Below are 21984 nucleotides of genomic sequence, written 5' to 3'. Positions count from 1 at the left end.
GAGAACAAACCCAAGAGTTGCTGAGCAGAGGCGAGTAGCTCAGTGGATAAGAGTGTTGACCCAGGGCGCCGTAGACCCGAGTTCAAATCCACAGAAGCACTGCAGATCTCAAGGGCAAATCCGTGAAAGTGCTTCAGACCCAAAGTGTGATTCCATGAAAGCACTGTAGACCCCAAAGGGCAATTCCATGAAAGCGCTGTAGGTTCTGAGGGCAATTCCATGAAAGCGCTGTAGACTCGAAGGGCAAGTACATGGAAGCACAGTAGACTCAAGCTCAAATCCCTGAGTGAAAGCTTGGAGGCCATGGACAACCCACCAGTCTGCTCCAGTCCCAGGTCCCCACAGACCTGTAACATGTGTGGGCATCACATTAGGTTGTGGACACCCCCCTCCTTGGTCCACAGTCTGTGACATCACTGCAACATATATAAATACAATGGGCTGTCTTACCGGGGCAGCCCATTCAAAAAGCAGGGGGCTTAGGTTTTTTTCTTGGCCTCACCATATATATATACACACACACACACCTTCCCAGGCACTGCTCAGTGCCTGAACCCCCTGCTGGTAGGACAAGGTAGTGAATCTGAAACATTTTCCACTACCCTGTTCCACCAGCAGGGGATTCAGGCACTGTGCAGCACCTGGAACTGTGAGGCAGACATGCTGAGGGATTTGAACTCAGGTCTCCAGCAGACCAATCACAGCTCTTACCCACTGAGCTATCACTGCTTCACACTCATCTACCTGCTTGTCCTCCTATTTCTGGATTATACACAATAAATCTAAGTGTATAATGTGGGAAATACATTTCAAGTCCCACTATCCAAAATCAAGGAGGGAAAAAAAATAGTATAAGTCCCACCAGGTAAAATAGAGGGAAAATATTCTAGGTACCACCAGGCAAAAAAAAGATAAAAACAAAAATGTTCCCAGCAGGTATATAGAGGAAAAATATTCTATCTAAAATAATGTGGGAAATACATTTCAAGTCCCACTATCCAAAATCAAGGAGGGAAAAAAAATAGTATAAGTCCCACCAGGTAAAATATTCTAGATACCACGAGGCAAAAAAAAGATAAAAATAAAAAAAGGCCTACTAGGTGAAATAGAAGAAAAATATTCTAGGTGCCACCAGGCAAAAAAAGATTAAAAAAAACAAAAAAGTTTCTAGAAGGTAAAATAGAGAAAAAATATTCTAGATACCACCAGACAACAAAAAAGATTAAAAAAAAAAAGGCCTACTAGGTAAAATAGAAGAAAATATTTTAGGTACCACCAGGCAAAAAAAGATGAAAAAAACAACAAAGTTCCCAGCTGGTAAAATAGAGGAAATATATCTAAAATAATGTGGGAAATACATTTCAAGTCCCATTATCCAAAATCAAGGAAGGGGGGGGGGGAAGTATAAGACCCAGCAGGTTAAATAGAGGAAAAGTATTGTAGGTACCACCAGGCAAAAAAAGATAAACAAAAAAGGCCTACTAGGTAAAATAGAGGAAAAATATTCTAGGTACCACCAGGCAAAAAAAAATATTCTAAAAAAACAACAAAGTTCCCAGCAGGTAAAATAGAGGAAAAATATTCAATCTAAAATAATGTGGGAAATAGATTTCAAGTCCCACTATCCAAAATCAAGGAGGGGGGGGGGGAGTATAAGTCCCAGCAGGTAAAATAGACAAAAAATATTCTAGGTACCACCAGGCAAAAAATAATATTCTAAAAAAACAACAAACTTCCCAGCAGGTAAAACAGAGGAAAAATATTCAATCTAAAATAATGTGGGAAATACATTTCAAGTCCCACTATCCAAAATCAAGGAGGGGGGGGGAGTATAAGTCCCAGCAGGTAAAATAGAGGAAAAATATTCTAGGTACCACCAGGCAAAAAAAAATATTCTAAAAAAACAACAAAGTTCCCAGCAGGTAAAATAGTGGAAAAATATTCAATCTAAAATAATGTGGGAAATAGATTTCAAGTCCCACTATCCAAAATCAAGGAGGGGGGGGGGGAGTATAAGTCCCAGCAGGTAAAATAGAGGAAAAATATTCTAGGTGCCACCAGGCAAAAAAATAAAAGATTAAAAAAACAAAAAATGCCATTACACAGAGCAGTTATGTACGAAATATTTGTTATTTATGTAATTTTCATATTTACCTTTATTATCATAGTTACATAGTAAGTCTGTCTGAGAAAAGACAAAAGTCCATCCAGTTCAACCATTACAAAAAAAAAGAAGTTATAATCCTACATCCACAGTTGATCCAGAGGAAGGCAAAAAAACCCCAGCAAAGCATGATGCAATTTGCTCCTACAGGGAAAAAAATTCCTTCCTGATCCCCCGAGAGGCAATCGGATATTCCCTGGATCAACTTTCCCTATAAATGTTATATCCAGTTATATTCTGTGTATCCAAGAAAGAATCCAGGACTTTCCTAAAGCAATCCACTGAGCTGGCCACAACCAACTCTTGAGGGGGTCTATTCCACATTTTCACAGCTCTTACTGAGAAGAAACCTTTCACGTTCACATCACATCAGCAATACCCTATCCTTGTGAGCGTGCCAGGAGTGGTAGAAAGCATCAAGGTAGGCTAGTTTTGGGTTGAAGACATTACTGTGTGCAGTCAACGCACTGATTGTTAAAAATACTGCAAAGCTAATAGAAGTGCGGCCTTTTTATTTTCCTATTTTCAAGGCCCAGCGCAAAAAACACGGAACCAACTTACCTTCACCATCCCCACACTGGAGTGAACCAAGGACAGAGAGAAACTGTAAAAACAAAAATGAAAGCAAGAAAAACAGTGAGAAAAACAGACATCCAAAATTTACAAACATCACTTTGTAAATTTTGGAGCATGTGCGCTGACCAGAGGGCGCGCTGCTTTATCAAGCTATGGTAGCTGACCTCTGGTCAGGGCGCATCTTCTGAAACGTCGTTGCTTTGCTTCCGATGACGCGGTTACGCCGTACACTGCGCTCCATCTGCGTTCCACCGCAGTATGCAACGGTTTTGTGGTCCCATCTTCTGACAGCCGGCCTCTGGACCTAGGAACTGGACGCCAATCCCCTCCCGGATACATTTGCATTGGTCTACAAATGTGCTTTAATCTATCTTTTAAAATGTGAGCGTTCATTTACACCATTGTGTACAACTAAATATTAACGGTCTGCGCTCAGTGCCGCCTTCTTTCAATCCTTTTGTACGTGGAGACAGAGGAAGCCAGGGGCAGAACTAGCAGTAGGTGAACACACTGACCGAGCACTACTAACAATTACAGCTCTCCGCTCAGCAGAAAGACTGATGAAGGTTTCCTGTTAAGCAGAGGAACCAACTATGATCTAGCGCCTATCTAGGAGGGTGCTACATATACAAGATTATATTTGTTTTACTCAGGCCTGGACTGGGACAAAAAAAAGGGCCGGCCGTTTGGGACTCAGCAGCCCGAAGCCCGGGGACTCTTTCCTCGGGTGGGCCTGGTCACAAGACCCTGGTAGTTCTGCCACTGGTGTCAGTAGGTTTTTATTTTTATTTCATTTTTTACAATTTTATATATATATTTTTTTTTCTTGTAAAAGAGAAAGAAAGAAAGAAGGAAGAAAAGAGGGAGAAAGAGAGAGAGAGAGAGAGAGAGAGAGAGAAAGAAAGAAAGAAAGAGAGAGAGAGAGAGAGAGAGAGAGAGAAAGAAAGAAAGAGAAAGAAAGAAAGAAAGAAAGAAAGAAAGAAAGAGAAAGAAAGAGAGAAAGAAAGAAAGAGAGAGAGAGAGAAAGAAAGAGAGAAAGAAAGAGAGAAAGAAAGAAAGAAAGAAAGAGAGAAAGAAAGAAAGGAAGAAAGAGAGAGAGAGAGAGAGAGAAAGAGAGAAAGGGAGAAAGAGAGAAAGAGAGAAAGGGAGAAAGAGAGAAAGAGAGAAAGAGAGAAAGAAAGAAAGAAAGAAAGAAAAAGAGAAAGAAAGAAAGAAAAAAAGAAAGAAAGAAAGAAAGAAAAAAAAAGAAAGAGAGAGAGAGAGAAAGAAAGAAAGAAAGAAAGAAAGAGAAAGAAAGAAAAAGAGAAAGAAAGAAAGAAGGAAGAGAGAGAAAGAAAGAAAGAAAGAAAGAAAGAAGGAAGAGAGAGAAAGAAAGAAAAAGAGAGAGAGAGAAAGAAAGACAGAAAAAGAAAAGAAAGAAGGAAGGGAAAGAGGAGACAAAGAAAGAAAGAGAAAGACACAAGGCTGGCAGAGAGTGTGGGTGGGGCAGACACAGGAGGAGAGGAGGGGCAAAAACTGGGGACAGAGTATGCTGACAGATCCCCCCCTCCCGCAGCACTACAGGAGAAGGTGGGGCGGCTGCAGGGGGGGGGGGGGAGCATGCAGGAGGTGAATAGGAGGGGCAGCCGGGCAGCACATGGAGGAACTGAGAAATGCACGACCCGGTTCCTCTATGTGCCGTCTGGCCACCCCCCCTATCCAGGTGGCCCCAGCCCACCGGGCAAATGCCCGCTGCTCCCTATGGCCAGTCCGGGACTGGTTTTCCTCTATATTTTGGTTTGCGGATGTTCACATGCTGCATATACTATTCTGGTTCTGGTGGTTTTAATATCACTGTAACCAGTCCATTATTTTAAATGCAGTATGCAAAAACTGGTATATAAACCCGGACAGGAAATCAGCTGTGTATAGGAAAAGCCAACCTACCACACAACCCCCACCCACTCCTCCCCCCACAAACCCCTTTGTAACTATACTCAGGTCTGGTTGTTTTCTGAAAGAACTGCTGAACATATTGCCAAGCTCTAGTATCCCAATGTAATGACATTGTTCTTATGATGCCATTTTGTAACTGTTGTTTGGTTCATATTGTGTAATGATTTGAGCACATAATGATTAATAAGACAATTATAGATACAGATGGATCATGAATGAGAGAGACTCACTTTTTCACAGATATTGTTGCTCCCGCAGTCTCTTCAGATAATACAATATCAATACCGGCAAGGAAATCCTGAGAAGAAATGATGTCATTGTATTTACATTCTTGTATAGATACAATGTACTGACTTACTATAAATGTAAAACTATATTCAGAGTGAAGATAAAATTCAATGCCTTACCTCTCTTCAAAGTACTTCCCTTACCCCTTCCTCCAGACACTTCCCTTACCCCTTCCTCCAGATACTTCCTTTACCTCTTCCTCCAGACACTTCCCTTGCCCCTTCCTCCAGACACTTCCCTTACCCCTTCCTCCAGACACTTCCCTTACTCCATCCTGAAGACACTTACCTTACCCCTTTCTGAGGACACTTCCCTTACCCCTTCCTCCAGACACTTCCCTTACCCCTTCCTCCAGACATTTCCCTTACCCCTTCCTCCAGACATTTCCCTTACCCCTTCCTCCAGACACTTCCCTTACCCTTTCCTGAAGACACTTCCCTTACCCTTTCCTCCAGACACTTCCCTTACCCCTTCCTCAACACATTTCCCTAACCCCTTCCTGAAGACACTTCTCTTACCCCTTTCTGAGGACACTTCCCTTACCCCTTCCTCCAGACACTTCCCTTACCCCTTCCTCCAGACACTTCCCTTACCCCTTCCTCAAGACATTTCCCTTACCCCTTCCTCAAGACACTTCCCTTACCTCATTCTTCAGACGCTTTCCCTACCCCTTCCTCCAGACACTTTCCTTTCCCCTTCCTCCAGATACTTCCCTTTCCTCTTCCTCCAACCATTTCTCCTACCTCTTTCTTCAGTAGCTTCTTTCTCTTCTTTCTTCAGTCACTTTTCTTACATCTTGTTGCAGACATGCCACTTAGTTCTTCTTACAGATTTTCCCCTTACCTCTTCCTTCAAATACTTACCTTACTTCTTCTGACTTCTCTTCTTACGGACACTTCCTTTACTTGCTCAAAACATTCCCTTACCTCTTTTTTCAGACAGTTCCCCTACCATATCCTAGAAACAATCCCATTACCTATGCCTCCACACTTTTCCCTTACCTCTTCTTACAGACACTTCCCTTAATGACTCATCTAGAAACGTCCCTTACCTCCTACCCTAAACATTTGCTTTACCTCTACCTTCAAATCTCTCCTTTCTTCTTCCTTTTTCTTCCAAGCATGGCCTTCACTTAAAATTTTCTGGGGTCCCTTTTACTTCCTCTCCCTAAGGTCATTCTCTTATCTTTTCCTCTAGCCTCTCTCCTTTCAAACACTTCCTTCTTTTTACTCTGAGTATTTACATTACTTTGCCTTCTTATCTAACTTCTTTTGTCCTCAGTATTTCTTTAACCTTTTGCAACAGACACTACTTTCTTCGTCCCCAGACAATTCCATTATGCCTTCCACCCCACACTTTCCCTATCTCCTTCTCAATACACAATTCCCTCAGTTATTTTTCCTAACAGTTCTGTAACCTTCTTCTCCATACACTTCCCTAACCTCCTTCTCCATACACTTCCATGACCTCCTTCTCTGTACACATCCCTAACCTCCTTCCCCATACACGTCCCTAAGCTGCTTCTCCGTATACTTCTCTAACCTTCTTCTCCATACAGATCCCTAACTACTTTCTGCGTACACTTCCCTAACCTCCTTTTCCGTACACTTCTCTAACACCTTCTTCTCCATACAGTTCTCTAACCTTCTTCTCCATACACTTCTCTAACCTTCTTCTCCATACACTTCTCTAACCTTCTTCTCCATACACTTCTCTAACCTTCTTCTCCAGGCACGTCCCTAACCTCCTTCTCTGTACATTTCACTAAATTTCCATACACTTCCATGACCTTCTTCTCTGTACACCTCCCTAATCTCCTTATTCATACACTTCTCTAACCTTCTTCTCCATACATGTCCCTTACCTTCTTCTCCATACACGCCCCCAACCTTCTTCTCCATACACGCCCCCAACCTACTTCTCCATACACGTCCCCAACCTTCTATTCCATACATGCCCCCAACCTTCTTCTCCATACACTTCCCTAACCTTCTTCTCATACACTTCTCTAACCTTCTTCTCATACAGGTCCCTTACCTTCTTCTCCATACATGTCCCTTACCTTCTTCTCCATACACGCCCCCAAACTCTTTCTCCATGCACTTCTCTAAACTTCTTCTCATACACTTCTCAAACCTTCTTCTCATACACTTCTCAAACCTTCTTCTCATACACTTCTCAAACCTTCTTCTCATACACTTCTCTAACCTTCTTCTCATACAGGTCCCTTGCCTTCCTCTCCATACATGTCCCTTACCTTCTTCTCCATACACTTCCCTAACCTTCTTCTCATACACTTCTCAAACCTTCTTCTCATACACTTCTCAAACCTTCTTCTCATACACTTCTCTAACCTTCTTCTCATACAGGTTCCCTTGCCTTCTTCTCCATACATGTCCCTTACCTTCTTCTCCATACATGTCCCTTACCTTCTTCTCCATATACGCCCCCAACCTTCTTCTCCATACACTTCCCTAACCTTCTTCTCATACACTTCTCTAACCTTCTTCTCATACAGGTCCCTTACCTTCTTCTCCATACATGTCCCTTACCTTCTTCTCCATACACGCCCCCAAACTCTTTCTCCATGCACTTCTCTAAACTTCTTCTCATACACTTCTCAAACCTTCTTCTCATACACTTCTCAAACCTTCTTCTCATACACTTCTCTAACCTTCTTCTCATACAGGTCCCTTGCCTTCCTCTCCAAACATGTCCCTTACCTTCTTCTCCATACACTTCCCTAACCTTCTTCTCATACACTTCTCAAACCTTCTTCTCATACACTTCTCAAACCTTCTTCTCATACACTTCTCAAACCTTCTTCTCATACACTTCTCTAACCTTCTTCTCATACAGGTCCCTTGCCTTCTTCTCCATACATGTCCCTTACCTTCTTCTCCATATACGCCCCCAACCTTCTTCTCCATATACGCCCCCAACCTTCTTCTCCATACACTTCCCTAACCTTCTTCTCATACACTTCTCTAACCTTCTTCTCATACAGGTCCCTTACCTTCTTCTCCATACACTTCCATGACCTCCTTCTCCATACACTTCCATGACCTCCTTCTCCATACACTTCCATGACCTCCTTCTCTGTACACATCCCTAACCTCCTTCCCCATACACGTCCCTAAGCTGCTTCTCCGTATACTTCTCTAACCTTCTTCTCCATACAGATCCCTAACTACTTTCTGCGTACACTTCCCTAACCTCCTTTTCCGTACACTTCTCTAACACCTTCTTCTCCATACAGTTCTCTAACCTTCTTCTCCATACACTTCTCTAACCTTCTTCTCCATACACTTCTCTAACCTTCTTCTCCATACACTTCTCTAACCTTCTTCTCCAGGCACGTCCCTAACCTCCTTCTCTGTACATTTCACTAAATTTCCATACACTTCCATGACCTTCTTCTCTGTACACCTCCCTAATCTCCTTATTCATACACTTCTCTAACCTTCTTCTCCATACATGTCCCTTACCTTCTTCTCCATACACGCCCCCAACCTTCTTCTCCATACACGCCCCCAACCTACTTCTCCATACACGTCCCCAACCTTCTATTCCATACATGCCCCCAACCTTCTTCTCCATACACTTCCCTAACCTTCTTCTCATACAGGTCCCTTACCTTCTTCTCCATACATGTCCCTTACCTTCTTCTCCATACACGCCCCCAAACTCTTTCTCCATGCACTTCTCTAAACTTCTTCTCCTACACTTCTCAAACCTTCTTCTCATACACTTCTCAAACCTTCTTCTCATACACTTCTCAAACCTTCTTCTCATACACTTCTCTAACCTTCTTCTCATACAGGTCCCTTGCCTTCCTCTCCATACATGTCCCTTACCTTCTTCTCCATACACTTCCCTAACCTTCTTCTCATACACTTCTCAAACCTTCTTCTCATACACTTCTCAAACCTTCTTCTCATACACTTCTCAAACCTTCTTCTCATACACTTCTCTAACCTTCTTCTCATACAGGTTCCCTTGCCTTCTTCTCCATACATGTCCCTTACCTTCTTCTCCATACATGTCCCTTACCTTCTTCTCCATATACGCCCCCAACCTTCTTCTCCATACACTTCCCTAACCTTCTTCTCATACACTTCTCTAACCTTCTTCTCATACAGGTCCCTTACCTTCTTCTCATACAGGTCCCTTACCTTCTTCTCCATACATGTCCCTTACCTTCTTCTCCATACACGCCCCCAAACTCTTTCTCCATGCACTTCTCTAAACTTCATCTCATACACTTCTCAAACCTTCTTCTCATACACTTCTCAAACCTTCTTCTCATACACTTCTCAAACCTTCTTCTCATACACTTCTCTAACCTTCTTCTCATACAGGTCCCTTGCCTTCCTCTCCATACATGTCCCTTACCTTCTTCTCCATACACTTCCCTAACCTTCTTCTCATACACTTCTCAAACCTTCTTCTCATACACTTCTCAAACCTTCTTCTCATACACTTCTCAAACCTTCTTCTCATACACTTCTCTAACCTTCTTCTCATACAGGTCCCTTGCCTTCTTCTCCATACATGTCCCTTACCTTCTTCTCCATATACGCCCCCAACCTTCTTCTCCATACACTTCCCTAACCTTCTTCTCATACACTTCTCTAACCTTCTTCTCATACAGGTCCCTTACCTTCTTCTCATACAGGTCCCTTACCTTCTTCTCCATACAGGTCCCTTACCTTCTTCTCCATACAGGTCCCTTACCTTCTTCTCCATACATGTCCCTTACCTTCTTCTCCATACACGCCCCTTACCTTCTTCTCCATACATGCCCCCATATTCTTTCCCCATACACTTCTCTAACTCCCTTCTCAGTACACTTCCCTTACCTTTTCCAGCTATCTCCTTTGTGACCCTCCTTCTTTTCAGACACAATGCAGATTTTTGTTCAAGTATTTTCTCTACACCACCCCTTTCTGAAACTTACAGCTTGTAATAGCATTAGGGAAATCAATGGCTGGTTTTGATACATGGCAAAGACCTCAATGTCCATAGAAGCTTGCACTGTTAGTGAGTCAAGCAGGCAGGTCACTGTGGGAGCCGAGCGTGCCGAGACCTGGAGCAGCAGTGGCGTTGAATCTGGGTACCGAGAAGGTAGCTGAAAGACAACAATACCATTACACATGTCAACATTTACATATCTCACTGAAACATATTCTACAAATCTAGATTAATATCTAATCTTCATATAAAGATAATAAGATCAAACCAAAAATAGAACTCACATAGAGCTCAGTGAATACTTTGGAAGACTGAGTGGAAGCTGTTGACTCACCCATTTTTTTAGCATTTAATCAACTCAAATGTACTGATGGTCAGAAGATCTTGGATGGGAGAAACTCCACCATGACCACCAAAACTCAACAGCCCACAATGTGAGCTGTCTGCAGGTTGGGGCTCCCTGGTGAGATGGATGGAACATGAGAACGAGATCTGAGACTGCAATTTTCTACAACAATCTGTTGTTAGGTAAAAAATGTAGTTTTTAATTGTGTGTATTTTTTGCTAGTACTGTATAAAGATGTTTGATTTACCTATATATTCAGTTTAACTGAGGTCATTGCAAATGAATTAAATTGCAACAGTGACAGGTAATGGGAGATACAAGTGTACAATCCAAACGCACACGTTCCTGCATTAAAAATGGCTGTGTGTATAAGTGGGTGCTGCAGCGACTGTCGGCTGGAACCGAACAGAATCAGCGAGGGAGAATGTCACCGGCACACCGAGGATCACCAATATGGGTCCAAAAGGTTTAATAAACGATCACATAGTTACAGCAAGCCAACGTTTTGGAGACTCACAGGACCCCTTCATCAGGTTACATGGCTGATGAAACGTTGCCTTGCTGTAACTCTGTGATTGTTTATTAAACCTTTTGGACACATATTGGTGATCCTCGGTGTGCTGGTGACATTTTCCCAGGTAATGGGAGATCTCGCCAAGATCTGATCATTCAAGAACCTAAACACCAAGCAGTGCACAAATGCATTTTAAAAATGGTAAGACTAGCCTTATGTTGTGCAATTTTCTTTCCGTCAACCACGGGCTGAAGGAAAGAAAATGGCTCGATTGCACTGACTGTGTTGATGGGGGAATCCCTCCCACAGCGCTATTGTGTTCTGCCGGCAAGGAGCTCAGGAAGCCTTCTTCACCATCACAATACAATGATCACTGTTGGAGGCTCTAGCTACCAGCAATGATCGCTCAAAAAAAGGCTGGTTATATTGGTCGATCCATAGATTGTCTTCAGTACAACCAGCCTGCCATAGTGGATCCAAATGCAGCTGGTTCTTGCTGAATTGCACACCATCTATGACCGGCTTAATTGTGCGCAGTATGAAATATTAGAGACAGCTGGAACTAGAAAACAAATCTATTGTAGAAACCAGGGGTGGGCAACTGTGGTCTTCCAGCTCTTGGTGAACTACAAGTCCCATCATTATTATTATTATTCTTATTACATCGAGTTTATATAGCGCCAAAGGGTTTGCTCAGCGCTGTACAATAGGGGGGGACAATACATGGCACAGTACAATGATAACAAACAACGTACGAGGGGTAAGAGGGCCCTACTCTTTCGAGCTTGCAATCTAGGAGGGAGGGGTTAGTGGTACAGTAGGAAGTGGCTGAGGGGAATGAAGTGGTGGGAGGAATGAGGGAGAATGGCCGTTAGGTGAGGGTGAGGTAGGCTTCCCTGAAGAGATGGGTTTTGAGGGAGCGCCTGAATGTGAGGAGGGAAGGCGACAGTCTGATGGATTGGGGCAGAGAGTTCCAGAGGATGGGGGAGGACCTGGAGAAGTCTTGCAGTCGTGCATGGGAGGAGGAGACCAGGGAGCAGGATAGAAGGAGGTCCTGTGAGGAGCGAAGGGTACGGGTAGGGCGGTACTTGGGGATCAGGTTGGTGAGGTAGTCAGGGGCAGTGTTGTGAACGGCTTTGTAGGTCAGGGTTAGAAGTTTAAATTTGATACGTTGGGCAATCGGGAGCCAGTGGAGGGAGAGGCAGAGGGGGGTGGCAGAGGTGGAGCCTCTGCCTTTGGGAGTCATGCTTGTAGCTGTCAGTTTTGCAATGCCTCATGGGACTTGTAGTTCTACAACAGCTGGAGGGCCACAGTTGCCCACCCCTGGTATAAACCCAACCTAACCCTAACAATCTATGCAACAGTACAGAAGCACTTACAATTTCACCCAATGTCTGACTCCATAGTGCAGTTTCCAAGGTTCTTACCTCTGGTGCAAAGATTCTTAAACTTCCTATATTTAGCAGTTTCGGGAAGATCTTTGGAATCTAAAATAAGCACAAAAGTATTTTTCATGTTTTTATCATAATAACCATTCAGTTGGTTGCCGGTATCCATAAAATCACAATACAAGGCAGGGCTGTGGATCTGGTACTGCACTACAGTGGAGGACCATGCAACAAAACTCCATCAATACCAAGCAAAATGTCATTGTTTCTAGTGCACCCACACTAGCAGTTATTCCAACTCCTCTTGGCTATGTATAGGTCAATCTACAATAGGTTGGTTGGCTGCAGTTATAGGCAGGGGGCTATACTACATGGTGCATGTATACTACAGCTACGAACACGCAACATACATTCAAACATCTAATATAAAAGTACAGGGATAGGGGTCGAGCAGTTGTACTGTAGCTGGGTCACACTTATGGGGCTATGTTGGTAGGTGCAGTGGCAATAAACTCTCCTGTACCATGCAGCAGGTTCTGATGCACCGACAGTGTCTGTCTCTGGGGATGGAATGCGGTCTGGCCAGTCCGAGCCAAGTGGGGAGGATTCCTAGGAAAGATAGCATGTCCCTACTCATCTGGAACCTTTCCCTACTGATATTCACTGCCCCTGACAGACAGGTGACATGTTCCTATGCTGTCCACTCATAAAATAAACACCAAGCCCGAGAACCAGAGTCCTAAATAGACTCTGCCTGACCCAAGATGGCCACCAGAGTCACATGGGACAGCACCATCCATCTGGATCACTTCCTATTGACCCAGGAAACCATAGAGGACTAAGTTTCCCCTGGCTTCCGCTGCAAAGCCACTGCAGGTTGAGCGCCACCTGCAGTGGAGAAAAGAGACTGCACCTGACTACAGGCAGCCTGAGCTGATATTTTTCTAGTAAAACCACTCATGCAATGACGATTTCCTAGGCATTGTCTGTGCTCAGTCATGCGATCTCTATTCCACATGACTAAATATAGGAGGTTTCCAAATGAAGCTTGCTGCAGAGGATGATGTTACAGTACCTGTGCAGTGGCAATAAACTCTCCTGTACCATGCAGCAGGTTCTGAGGCACCGACAGCGTCTGTCTCCAGGGGTGGAATGCAGTCTGGCCAGTCTGAGCCAAATGGGGAGGATTCCTAGGAACGATAGCATGTCCCTACTCATCCGGAACCTTTCCCCACCGATATTCACTGCCCCTGACAGACAGGTGACCTGTCCACGGCAGAAGTTCTGGAAGATCTGGCATTTATGCCAGTACTCTGCATGGCCGCAGAAGTACACATCAGCCTCATTCTGGTGCCAGACGGCCTTTATAAGGAGGCTCATCACTTCCTCAAGTTGCTGGATGATCTCTAGCTCCCCGTGCCCTGTTCCTGTTTCCTGTGATTCTGACTTGTGATTTCCTGTTACTGACTCGGCTTGCTCATGGACCAGTCTACTCTGATCTACCCCTGATCTGACCTCGGCCTGGCTTATGGATACTCTCTCTCTCTTGCTTCTCTGTGTATGACCTAGGCCAGTGATGGCGAACCTATGGCACGCGTGCCAGAGCTGGCACGCAGAGCCATCTCAGTGGGCACGCCAGGAAGAAGAGGATGATGAGCGCGTATGGACCGGCCATCCAGATCTCGTCCACACTGGATCCCCATCAAACTACATTTCCCACATGTCTCTGGGGCCAGGGTGGGCGTGGACGAGAGGAAACGGCTCCAATGCGGCTCTGGCACCAGGGGTGATGTACCCGGGGATGGGCGCGGAAGAGAGGAAGAGGCTCCCACACTGCTCCAGGGCCAGGGGCAACGTGTTCAGCGTGGATGGGAATGAGCTGCTGGGTTGGAAGCCACACCGACGCTGCCAGAGGTGAGATTGCTTGCAGTGTCATCCATCAGTGCCCAGCAGTGTCGCCTGTCAGTGCCCAGCAGTGTCGCCCATCAGTGCTGCCCATCAGTGCCACCCATCAATGATGCCCAGCAGTGTCATCCATCAGTGCCCAGCAGTGTCACCCATCAGTGCCCAGCAGTGTCGCCTGTCAGTGCTGCCCAGCAGTGCCACCTGTCAGTGCTGCCCAGCAGTGCCACCTGTCAGTGCTGCCCAGCAGTGCCACCTGTCAGTGCCCAGCAGTGTCGCCCATCAGTGCTGCCCATCAGTGCCACCCATCAATGATGCCCAGCAGTGTCATCCATCAGTGCCCAGCAGTGTCACCCATCAGTGCCCAGCAGTGTCGCCTGTCAGCGCTGCCCAGCAGTGCCACCTGTCAGTGCTGCCCAGCAGTGCCACCTGTCAGTGCCCAGCAGTGTCGCCCATCAGTGCTGCCATCAGTGCCACCCATCAATGATGTCCAGCAGTGCCACCGATCAGTGCCGTCTGTCAATGCGTCCAGGTAGGCAAGTGGTTAATTGCAGTGTTGGCACTTTGAAATAAAAAAGTTGGTTTGTGTTGCAGTTTTGGGCACTCGGGCTCAAAAAGGTTCGCCATCACTGACCTAGGCTATCCCATCTGGCTACATCTGCTCTGATTCCCACCTGGTACCTGACCTTGGCTTGAACCGACTACCCAGTAAACATCTAAATCCCGGAAGGGCTTGCATACCTCGCACAGATGCCTCCTGTCTGCAGACCTATCTCCGTGCACCAGCTGTGCTTCTGAATGGACCACCAACCAGCACTCCTACAGGCGACCTGTGCAACTTTGGGCCTGATTCCCGCTGCCCCACTCTCAGGGGAGTCCGGAACTTAGGCACAAGGGAAGCCCTCTCTCCATTGGCCTCCACCACCAGGTATGTGATAGCAACCAACTCAAAACCGATTACGACTCCATGGCAGGACAGGGGAAGTCCCAGCATATGCTCTTTTTTAATATAAATATATGGGTCTGCTCACCGTGTCATCGGTGATATTGCACTTTAGGAATCCAGCTTTGTAGTGTACAAACCCGGCTGAGTTGGCGGAGAACTGTGAGAGAGCAAGGAGCAACATGCGCGAGTCAATATCTGGCAGCACCAGCTTCTCCGGCTTATAGGGCATCACGTAATGTGAATGAGCGACAAAGTCCGCCTGAGGGGTGTAAGAAAGACAGTTAAAGAGACCCTGTCACCAAACGCAGTAAAAATTTACAAAGAAACCAGTTATTTTAATTCTTACTTACATGTGCCTTTGAATTTTTTTATTAATATTTGACTATTGCAGGAAGGGTCAGCCCCTTGCACAGTCCCCTCCCTCCATTTATGTCAGACCTTTCTCCTGTAATGGGAGTGTTTAATCGGTGTATGTGCTGACCCAGCTCCTCCCTCCCCTCCCCTCCCTTTCACTTCATTTCTTTTTATATAGCTGCAGGAAGGAAATTAAAGGGGATTACTATAGCAAGTCGCTTGAGTCTGTTGGGGTGCTGACATCACATCCAAGATGGCGGCACCTAGCACCAGTCTCAGGGCTTTTGGATGTCCACATAACAGAGACTTTTACACGTACATAACATGCTGAAAACATAATCATATGGGTGGAATTCTGTTGAAATGATTGGATCTGAGTCTCTTTAAATCTGGTGAGCCCCATATTTTTAAACTGGTCACCCTGCCTTCTTCTCCATCACAGTCACCTTCACAAGAAGATCAAAACGTTTGCTTGTAATGAGCGGAGGTTCAACCAGATCGATTTCCACATCAGACACGGAATCCACCGGTAGGGAGACTGCAAAATACAAAGAATCGCTACATTTGTTTCTGTGCATCATAATTCAAGGGGTACTGGTCATAATGGGAGTCAACCAGTACGTAGGCCTGTCCAGCCTAGATGTTTACTAGACAGTCATGGTGCTGAAGTGGTGCCTTCCATTTCACCAGGATCACATCTTCATCCACTGGTTTTAAAAGCAGAGCTCCAACCAAAAATAACGAGATAAAGACGAATAACAAAAATGAAAAACAAAACCAGACTTTAGTGCAAAATTCAGCTTCCATCCAGAAGGACAGAAACTACCATCTACTGCAGTGGTCTCCAAACTGCGGCCCGGGGACCAGATGCGGCCCTTTACTTGCTTTTATCTGGCCCTTGGGGCACTATTTCATCCACTGATACCAATTGGGTATAATTCCCCCCACTTACACCAATGAAGGGGGCCCAACTCCTTCCAATGACACCAATGGTAAGGCGCAATTCCTCCCAGTGACACAAATGATAGGGTACAGGGGCGGACTGACCATTTGGAAACTCGGGCACTGCCTGAGGACCTGGGGTCTGTAGGGGGCCCCATGAGATGCCCCTGGTACTTTTTTGATAGGCTAGTTTGAGTTTGGGCAAGGACACAGGGGGAACATGATCCACTATTGCCCGGGGGCCCCATGAGTTGTCAGTCCGCCCCTGATAGGGTACAATGACGTCAATGATGGGGCAGAAGTCCTCCCACTGACACCAAACAAAGGGGCATTATTTTTTCCCCACTTACGTCGGGACCTTTTCTACTCACACTGGCCGCAGTCCGGCCCTCGTAAAGTCTGAAGCCCTTTTTTCAGAAAGTTTGGAGACCCCTGATCTACTGTATCCCAACAATCACCCAACTGTAGGAGGTACAAGATGGAGCCCCCACGCAAAACTAAACTGGAGACTTTCCCCCCTGGTATCCCCTAGTGGCAGAAATCCATATTTCTCTTGTCTGTTAACTACATTGAGAAGTACAGTGTTACTTGAACTGTATTCCAGGATTTGCTGGTCTTCAGCTGAAAGAACTTGCAATAATTTAAGACTTTTCATAAAGTCTCAGAAATCTTTCATTAGAAATATTTAATTGAAGTCTTCATGTTATATAGTTTGAATACCGTGCAAAAGATATACTATTTATTATTGTAAAAGAACATATTCCACACTGATTTTTTCCAATTATGCTGGAAAAAAATCCCCATAAAATGGCTTTCAAGAAAAAAAAAATGTTCCCAATTTTTCAATTTTTTTTTCCAGGCCTTCCCATCTCTAGACTGGACAGTGAAAGAAGTAGCACAGTGATAGTGATTAGCTCATCTCTCTGTCACTCTGCTCTCTCCTCCTATCAGCACATGAATTGATTGGCTACTTGTGCTGCTTCTTGGTCTCACATTCCAGGTTGGATTCAGGTGCTACACTGCTTACACTAAAACGTACATTTAATAATGTAATAATGATTTGAAGATTTCATTAATTTATATCGATTTCACGTTCTGCTTTACACATTGCAAAGGATGCCCACAGCCGGACGAACGTTTCCCTTCTCAAAATAATAAGGCAATAATTATGAACAGATAAAATGCAGCTCAGGTGAACCTGATCAATCAATGGCCAGCCCTGGATTAGATGGAGGGAATTTACTGAAACCACCCCCTCTTCCATCAATTAGTGGATCAGTGGTTGACTGTAACCAGGAGTGGACTGAGAACTCATGGGGCCCCCGGGCAATAGGGGATCATGGGGCCCCTGTGTCCTTGCCCACACTCAAAGCACACCCAAAAAAAGCCTATAAAAAGGTACCAGGGGCATTTCATGGGGCCCCCTACTGACCCCGGGCCCTCAGGCAGTGCCCGAGTGCTCGAATGGTCAGTCCGCCCCTGACTGTAACAGTGTAGGTAGTGGCATTTGATATTTGACTATCACTTTGAAGAATTGGCAGAACAAGCTGATGTTCTCTGTGTGGAAGCAGTGGTCTCTCCGCATGGGTCTGATGTGCCCGACTGAGGCAATTGGTAAAGTTTAAGTTCCCTGCTGATTGGAGAGCTCTAGTTCTGACCAGGGGAGGACTGACAACTCATGGGGCCCCCGGGCAATAGGGGATCATGGGGCCCCTGTGTCCTTGCCGAAACTCAAAAAAGCCTATGAAAAAGGTAAGAGGGCATCACATGGGGCCCCCTACTGACACCGGGCCCTCGGGCAGTGCCTAAGTTTCCAAATGGTCAGTCCGCCCCTGGTTCTGACTCAGCTGAGAGCATGGTAGACCTCTGCAAAAACACCACTGCTTTCACAAAGAGAACAAGGGTCCTCCTCTGCAGTATGCTGGCATAGGACGGCCCTTTCTACTCAGGCTATGGCTGCTTTTCTAAAGAAAACTAACTACAAGAATTTGAACAAAATAATTTGTGTTTCAATGCACCTGGAATGTATTTATCTCATTTAAACTGAAAGTTCTGGAAGATACACATCCAGACAACGATGAGATGTTAGGAACGGATTAGGGTGCCAAATGTTGTGTTGCCTCTGCAGACAATGGACAGTCCAGCCTGGCTGTAGACATTGTTCTCCCCTCCGAGGAAGACCTATCCAATTACCTGGGAGAGTGCTCAATCTTTTCTCCATCTTTTGCACAGCGTTTTCAAACAAGGGACAGATCTAGATAAAAAGAAACAAGTACACGCCATGCCTTGGTATTAAAAATGCAACACTTGCATTGCAAGACTGACCATGGAATACCATGGTGGACCTTCCACATCAGCACATACCTGGGAACCGATGGCGGAACGGATGGGTCCTATCATGGCATGTTTAAACATTCTAAAGATCCATCTGTAAGAAAATAAACCGCACCATGAGCCGTCAATGAAAATCCATCATATAACAAATAATGGGAATATCTTCATATAAAGGAAATTCATCCAAGCTATGAAGGCTTCTATTGTTGTCCTCCTTCTAACAACTACTTGTTGCCTGGCTATCTTCCTACACCGATGTGCTTCTTAGTCCCTGACACTCTCTGTAGTTCCCATATGGAAGAAAAATATATTTTAAAAATATTCTTCCCAAACATATTGACATATATTTGAAATGCTACAATTTTGGCCACATGCAACATATTTCAAAATATATTTAAATAAATATAAATGAATATCTATCTATCTATATATATATATATATAATACACACACTGTATGTTGAAATGCGTTTTTATTACAATATATATGAAAAATATTTTTAACCACTTCCAGTCCGGACACTTTCCCCCCCTTCCAGTCCAGACACTTTCTCCCCCTTCCAGTCCAGACACTTCCCCCCCCCCCTTCCAGTCCAGACACTTTCCCCCCCTTCCAGTCCGGACACTTTCACCCCCTTCCTGTCCGGACACTTTCCCCCCGTTCCAGTCCGGACACTTTCACCCCCTTCCAGTCCGGACACTTTCTCCCCCTTCCAGTCCGGACACTTTCATCCCCTTCCAGTCCGGACACTTTCACCCCCTTCCTGTCTGGACACTTTTACCCCCTTCCTGTCCAGGCTAATTTTCAGCTATCAGCGCTATCACACTTTGAATGACAATTGTGCGGTCATGCAACACTGTACCCAAATTAATTTTTTACCATTTTTTTGAGACAGATAAAGCTTTATTATGGTGGTATTTATTCACTGCTGGGATTTTTATTTTTTTTGCTATGTAAATGAAAAAGTCAAAAAATTTTGAAAAAAAGTGTTTTTTTTATAAAATTTTACAAATAAATAATATTTCATCATAAATCTTGGCCAAACTTTATTCCGTTATCTTTTTAGTAAAAAAAAAAAAAAATCCAAATGAGTTTATAACCAAAAATTATAATTTTTAAACATTTTTTTTATTATTATTTTTTATTTTTATTTTTTTACATACTGTCACTCTAGCAGTACAGTGTCGCCATGGTGACACTGTACTACTTGTGGAGTATGATGAAGATTTTTTACACTGATTGCTTTTATACCCATATAGGATGTAAAAGCAATCATTTCTTTCTCTCTGTCTGCATTCTTGCAGTCATTGAGAAGTACTGAGTGAGCTGTGATTGGTCACAGCTTGTCACATGGTACAAGGCTGTTGTGAATAGCCCTGTACCATGTGACCTCTATGATCATTCACAGATTACACACGTAGTAAGCAATGATGTCACAAGTGACATCATTGCTTACTACTTTGCATGTGATCACTGATTGGCCAATCAGTGATCACATGATCGGGACCTCATACAGAGATCCCGTCCGACGATCGGTGTTTCACTGTGTCCGGAGGACACAGTGGGCACCGGATCGCGGTGCTGCGCGCTCCCAGGGAGCGCGCACAAGCAGGGTGTGGGGAGGCCGTTTATAAACCGCCACCCAACCCTGCACTGCCACCGTCCGTCCGTTTATATACATGGGCTGGACGGGAAGTGGTTAAAAATACAAATCTACATTTCTGGAATGCATTTACAAATATATGTAAAAATGAATCTGAAGAATATATGTAAAAAATATATATTTTTAAAAATATATTCTTTTAAAATATATTCTTTAGATTTTTTCACTTTCATTCCTAGGTTGACTGAAGTGCCTAGACACTCTCACATACCAGGAGGAGCACTGCTATTGTTTTCAGGAAAGTTCCCAGGCTGTTCAATCACAATTAATATTTTTGGATATTCCTTATATCTAAGCAAATTAATTATTTTTTTAAATTCAAGTCTACTTTCAGTGTCATTGACAGGTTGACCGAAGTGCCTAGGCACCCTGACATACCAGGAAGAGCGCTGCTATTGTTTCCAGGACTTCTCCCAGACAAAAAGCCACTGTTCAGGCACAATTAATAATTCTAGATGTGCCCTATAGCATAGCAAATCTTTTCTTTTTTTTTAAATTCATGTGCACTTTCACTTTCATTCATAGGTTGACCGAAGTGCCTAGGCACCCTCACATAACAGGAAAAGCACTGCTATTGTTTTCAGGAAAACTCCCAGACAAAAAGATATTGTTCAATCACAATTAATATTTTTGGATGTTCCCTATAGCTAAGCAAATTGTTACTTTTTAAAATTCAAGTCTACTTTCACTTTCATTCATGGGTTGGCTGAAGTGCCTAGGCACCTACAGAAAGAACTCTGCTAATTTTGAGGACTCCCAGACAATAAGATACTGTTCAGGCACAATTCCATTTTCTGGATGTTTCCTATAGCTAAGCAAATCATTACTTTTTTAAAATTCAAGTCTACTTTCACTTTCATTCATAGGCTGACTGAAGTGCCTAGGCACCCTGACATACCAGGAACAGCAATGCTAATTTTTCCAGGACAATTAATATTTCTGGATGTTTGTCTGGAATCAAGTCTGTTTACACCAGAGGCGGACTGACAACTCATGGGGCCCCTGGGCAATAGGGGATTATGGGGCCCCTGTGTCCTCACCCACACTCAAACCACACCCAAAAAAGCCTATGAAAGGAACTAGGGGCATCTCATGGGGCTCTACCGACCCCGGGCCCTCGGGCAGTGCCTGAGCGCACGAATGGTCAGTCCGCCCCTGGTTTACACTGCATGTTCCGCACGTTCCTGCATTGTCCACACCAACCGATCCCACCCATTGCACCTTTTTTACCCCATTGTCTTACATTGGGTTCTTTTACATCCCAAGGGGTATCAGTCACTCACCCAGATCCTCCAGAGAACGAGAGATCCAAATGGCCAACATTGGATTGACAGCCGGCATTCCACACTGCGCCATGGCCTAGGTCATCACAGGTTATCCCAACAGATCCAACCATGGAAAAATCCCGCACCGACAACCTCATCCGGGAAGACCCCTTACTGAGAGCACAACAAAGAAATCGGTTCATTTCATGTCAATTCAGTTCTCAAACCGAAGATAAAACCACCAATGGTAACACATGTACAGTACACAGTAATGCCGGCCATTGACGGGTTGAAAATTGGCCGATGTTTTGGCCAAAAAAAAAAAAAAAAATCGCCCGATTTTTGCACCGTTAGTTGGTTAATTGGTTGGCCGTTTTTCAGGGTTTTGGCACT

At 44.5% G+C, this 21984-nt stretch overlaps 1 protein-coding gene across 1 annotated transcript in view; it reads right to left on the bottom strand.

The window, feature by feature from the left end:
* The window catches only part of LOC149438145 (bactericidal permeability-increasing protein-like), a 42971-nt gene that overhangs the window by 9391 nt on the left and 11596 nt on the right, over positions 1-21984 (bottom strand). Inside the window, exons 5-13 of the mRNA XM_089660217.1 lie at positions 21610-21765; positions 18694-18757; positions 18523-18583; positions 15834-15925; positions 15119-15292; positions 12225-12284; positions 9924-10094; positions 4906-4973; positions 2726-2768 (exon numbers count right to left, since the gene is read on the bottom strand). Of these exons, the coding sequence (XP_089516343.1) occupies positions 2726-2768; positions 4906-4973; positions 9924-10094; positions 12225-12284; positions 15119-15292; positions 15834-15925; positions 18523-18583; positions 18694-18757; positions 21610-21765 (889 nt within the window). The remainder of the gene's footprint in view (positions 1-2725; positions 2769-4905; positions 4974-9923; positions 10095-12224; positions 12285-15118; positions 15293-15833; positions 15926-18522; positions 18584-18693; positions 18758-21609; positions 21766-21984) is intronic.

The sequence above is a fragment of the Staurois parvus genome, unplaced genomic scaffold (assembly GCF_062004578.1).
Source record: "Staurois parvus isolate SC_StPar_1 unplaced genomic scaffold, SC_StPar_1.0 ptg001214l, whole genome shotgun sequence".
NCBI classification, from domain to species: Eukaryota; Metazoa; Chordata; class Amphibia; order Anura; family Ranidae; genus Staurois; species Staurois parvus.
The sequence above is the reverse complement of the archived record's forward strand: the minus strand, read 5'-3'. Positions and strand labels throughout refer to the sequence as shown.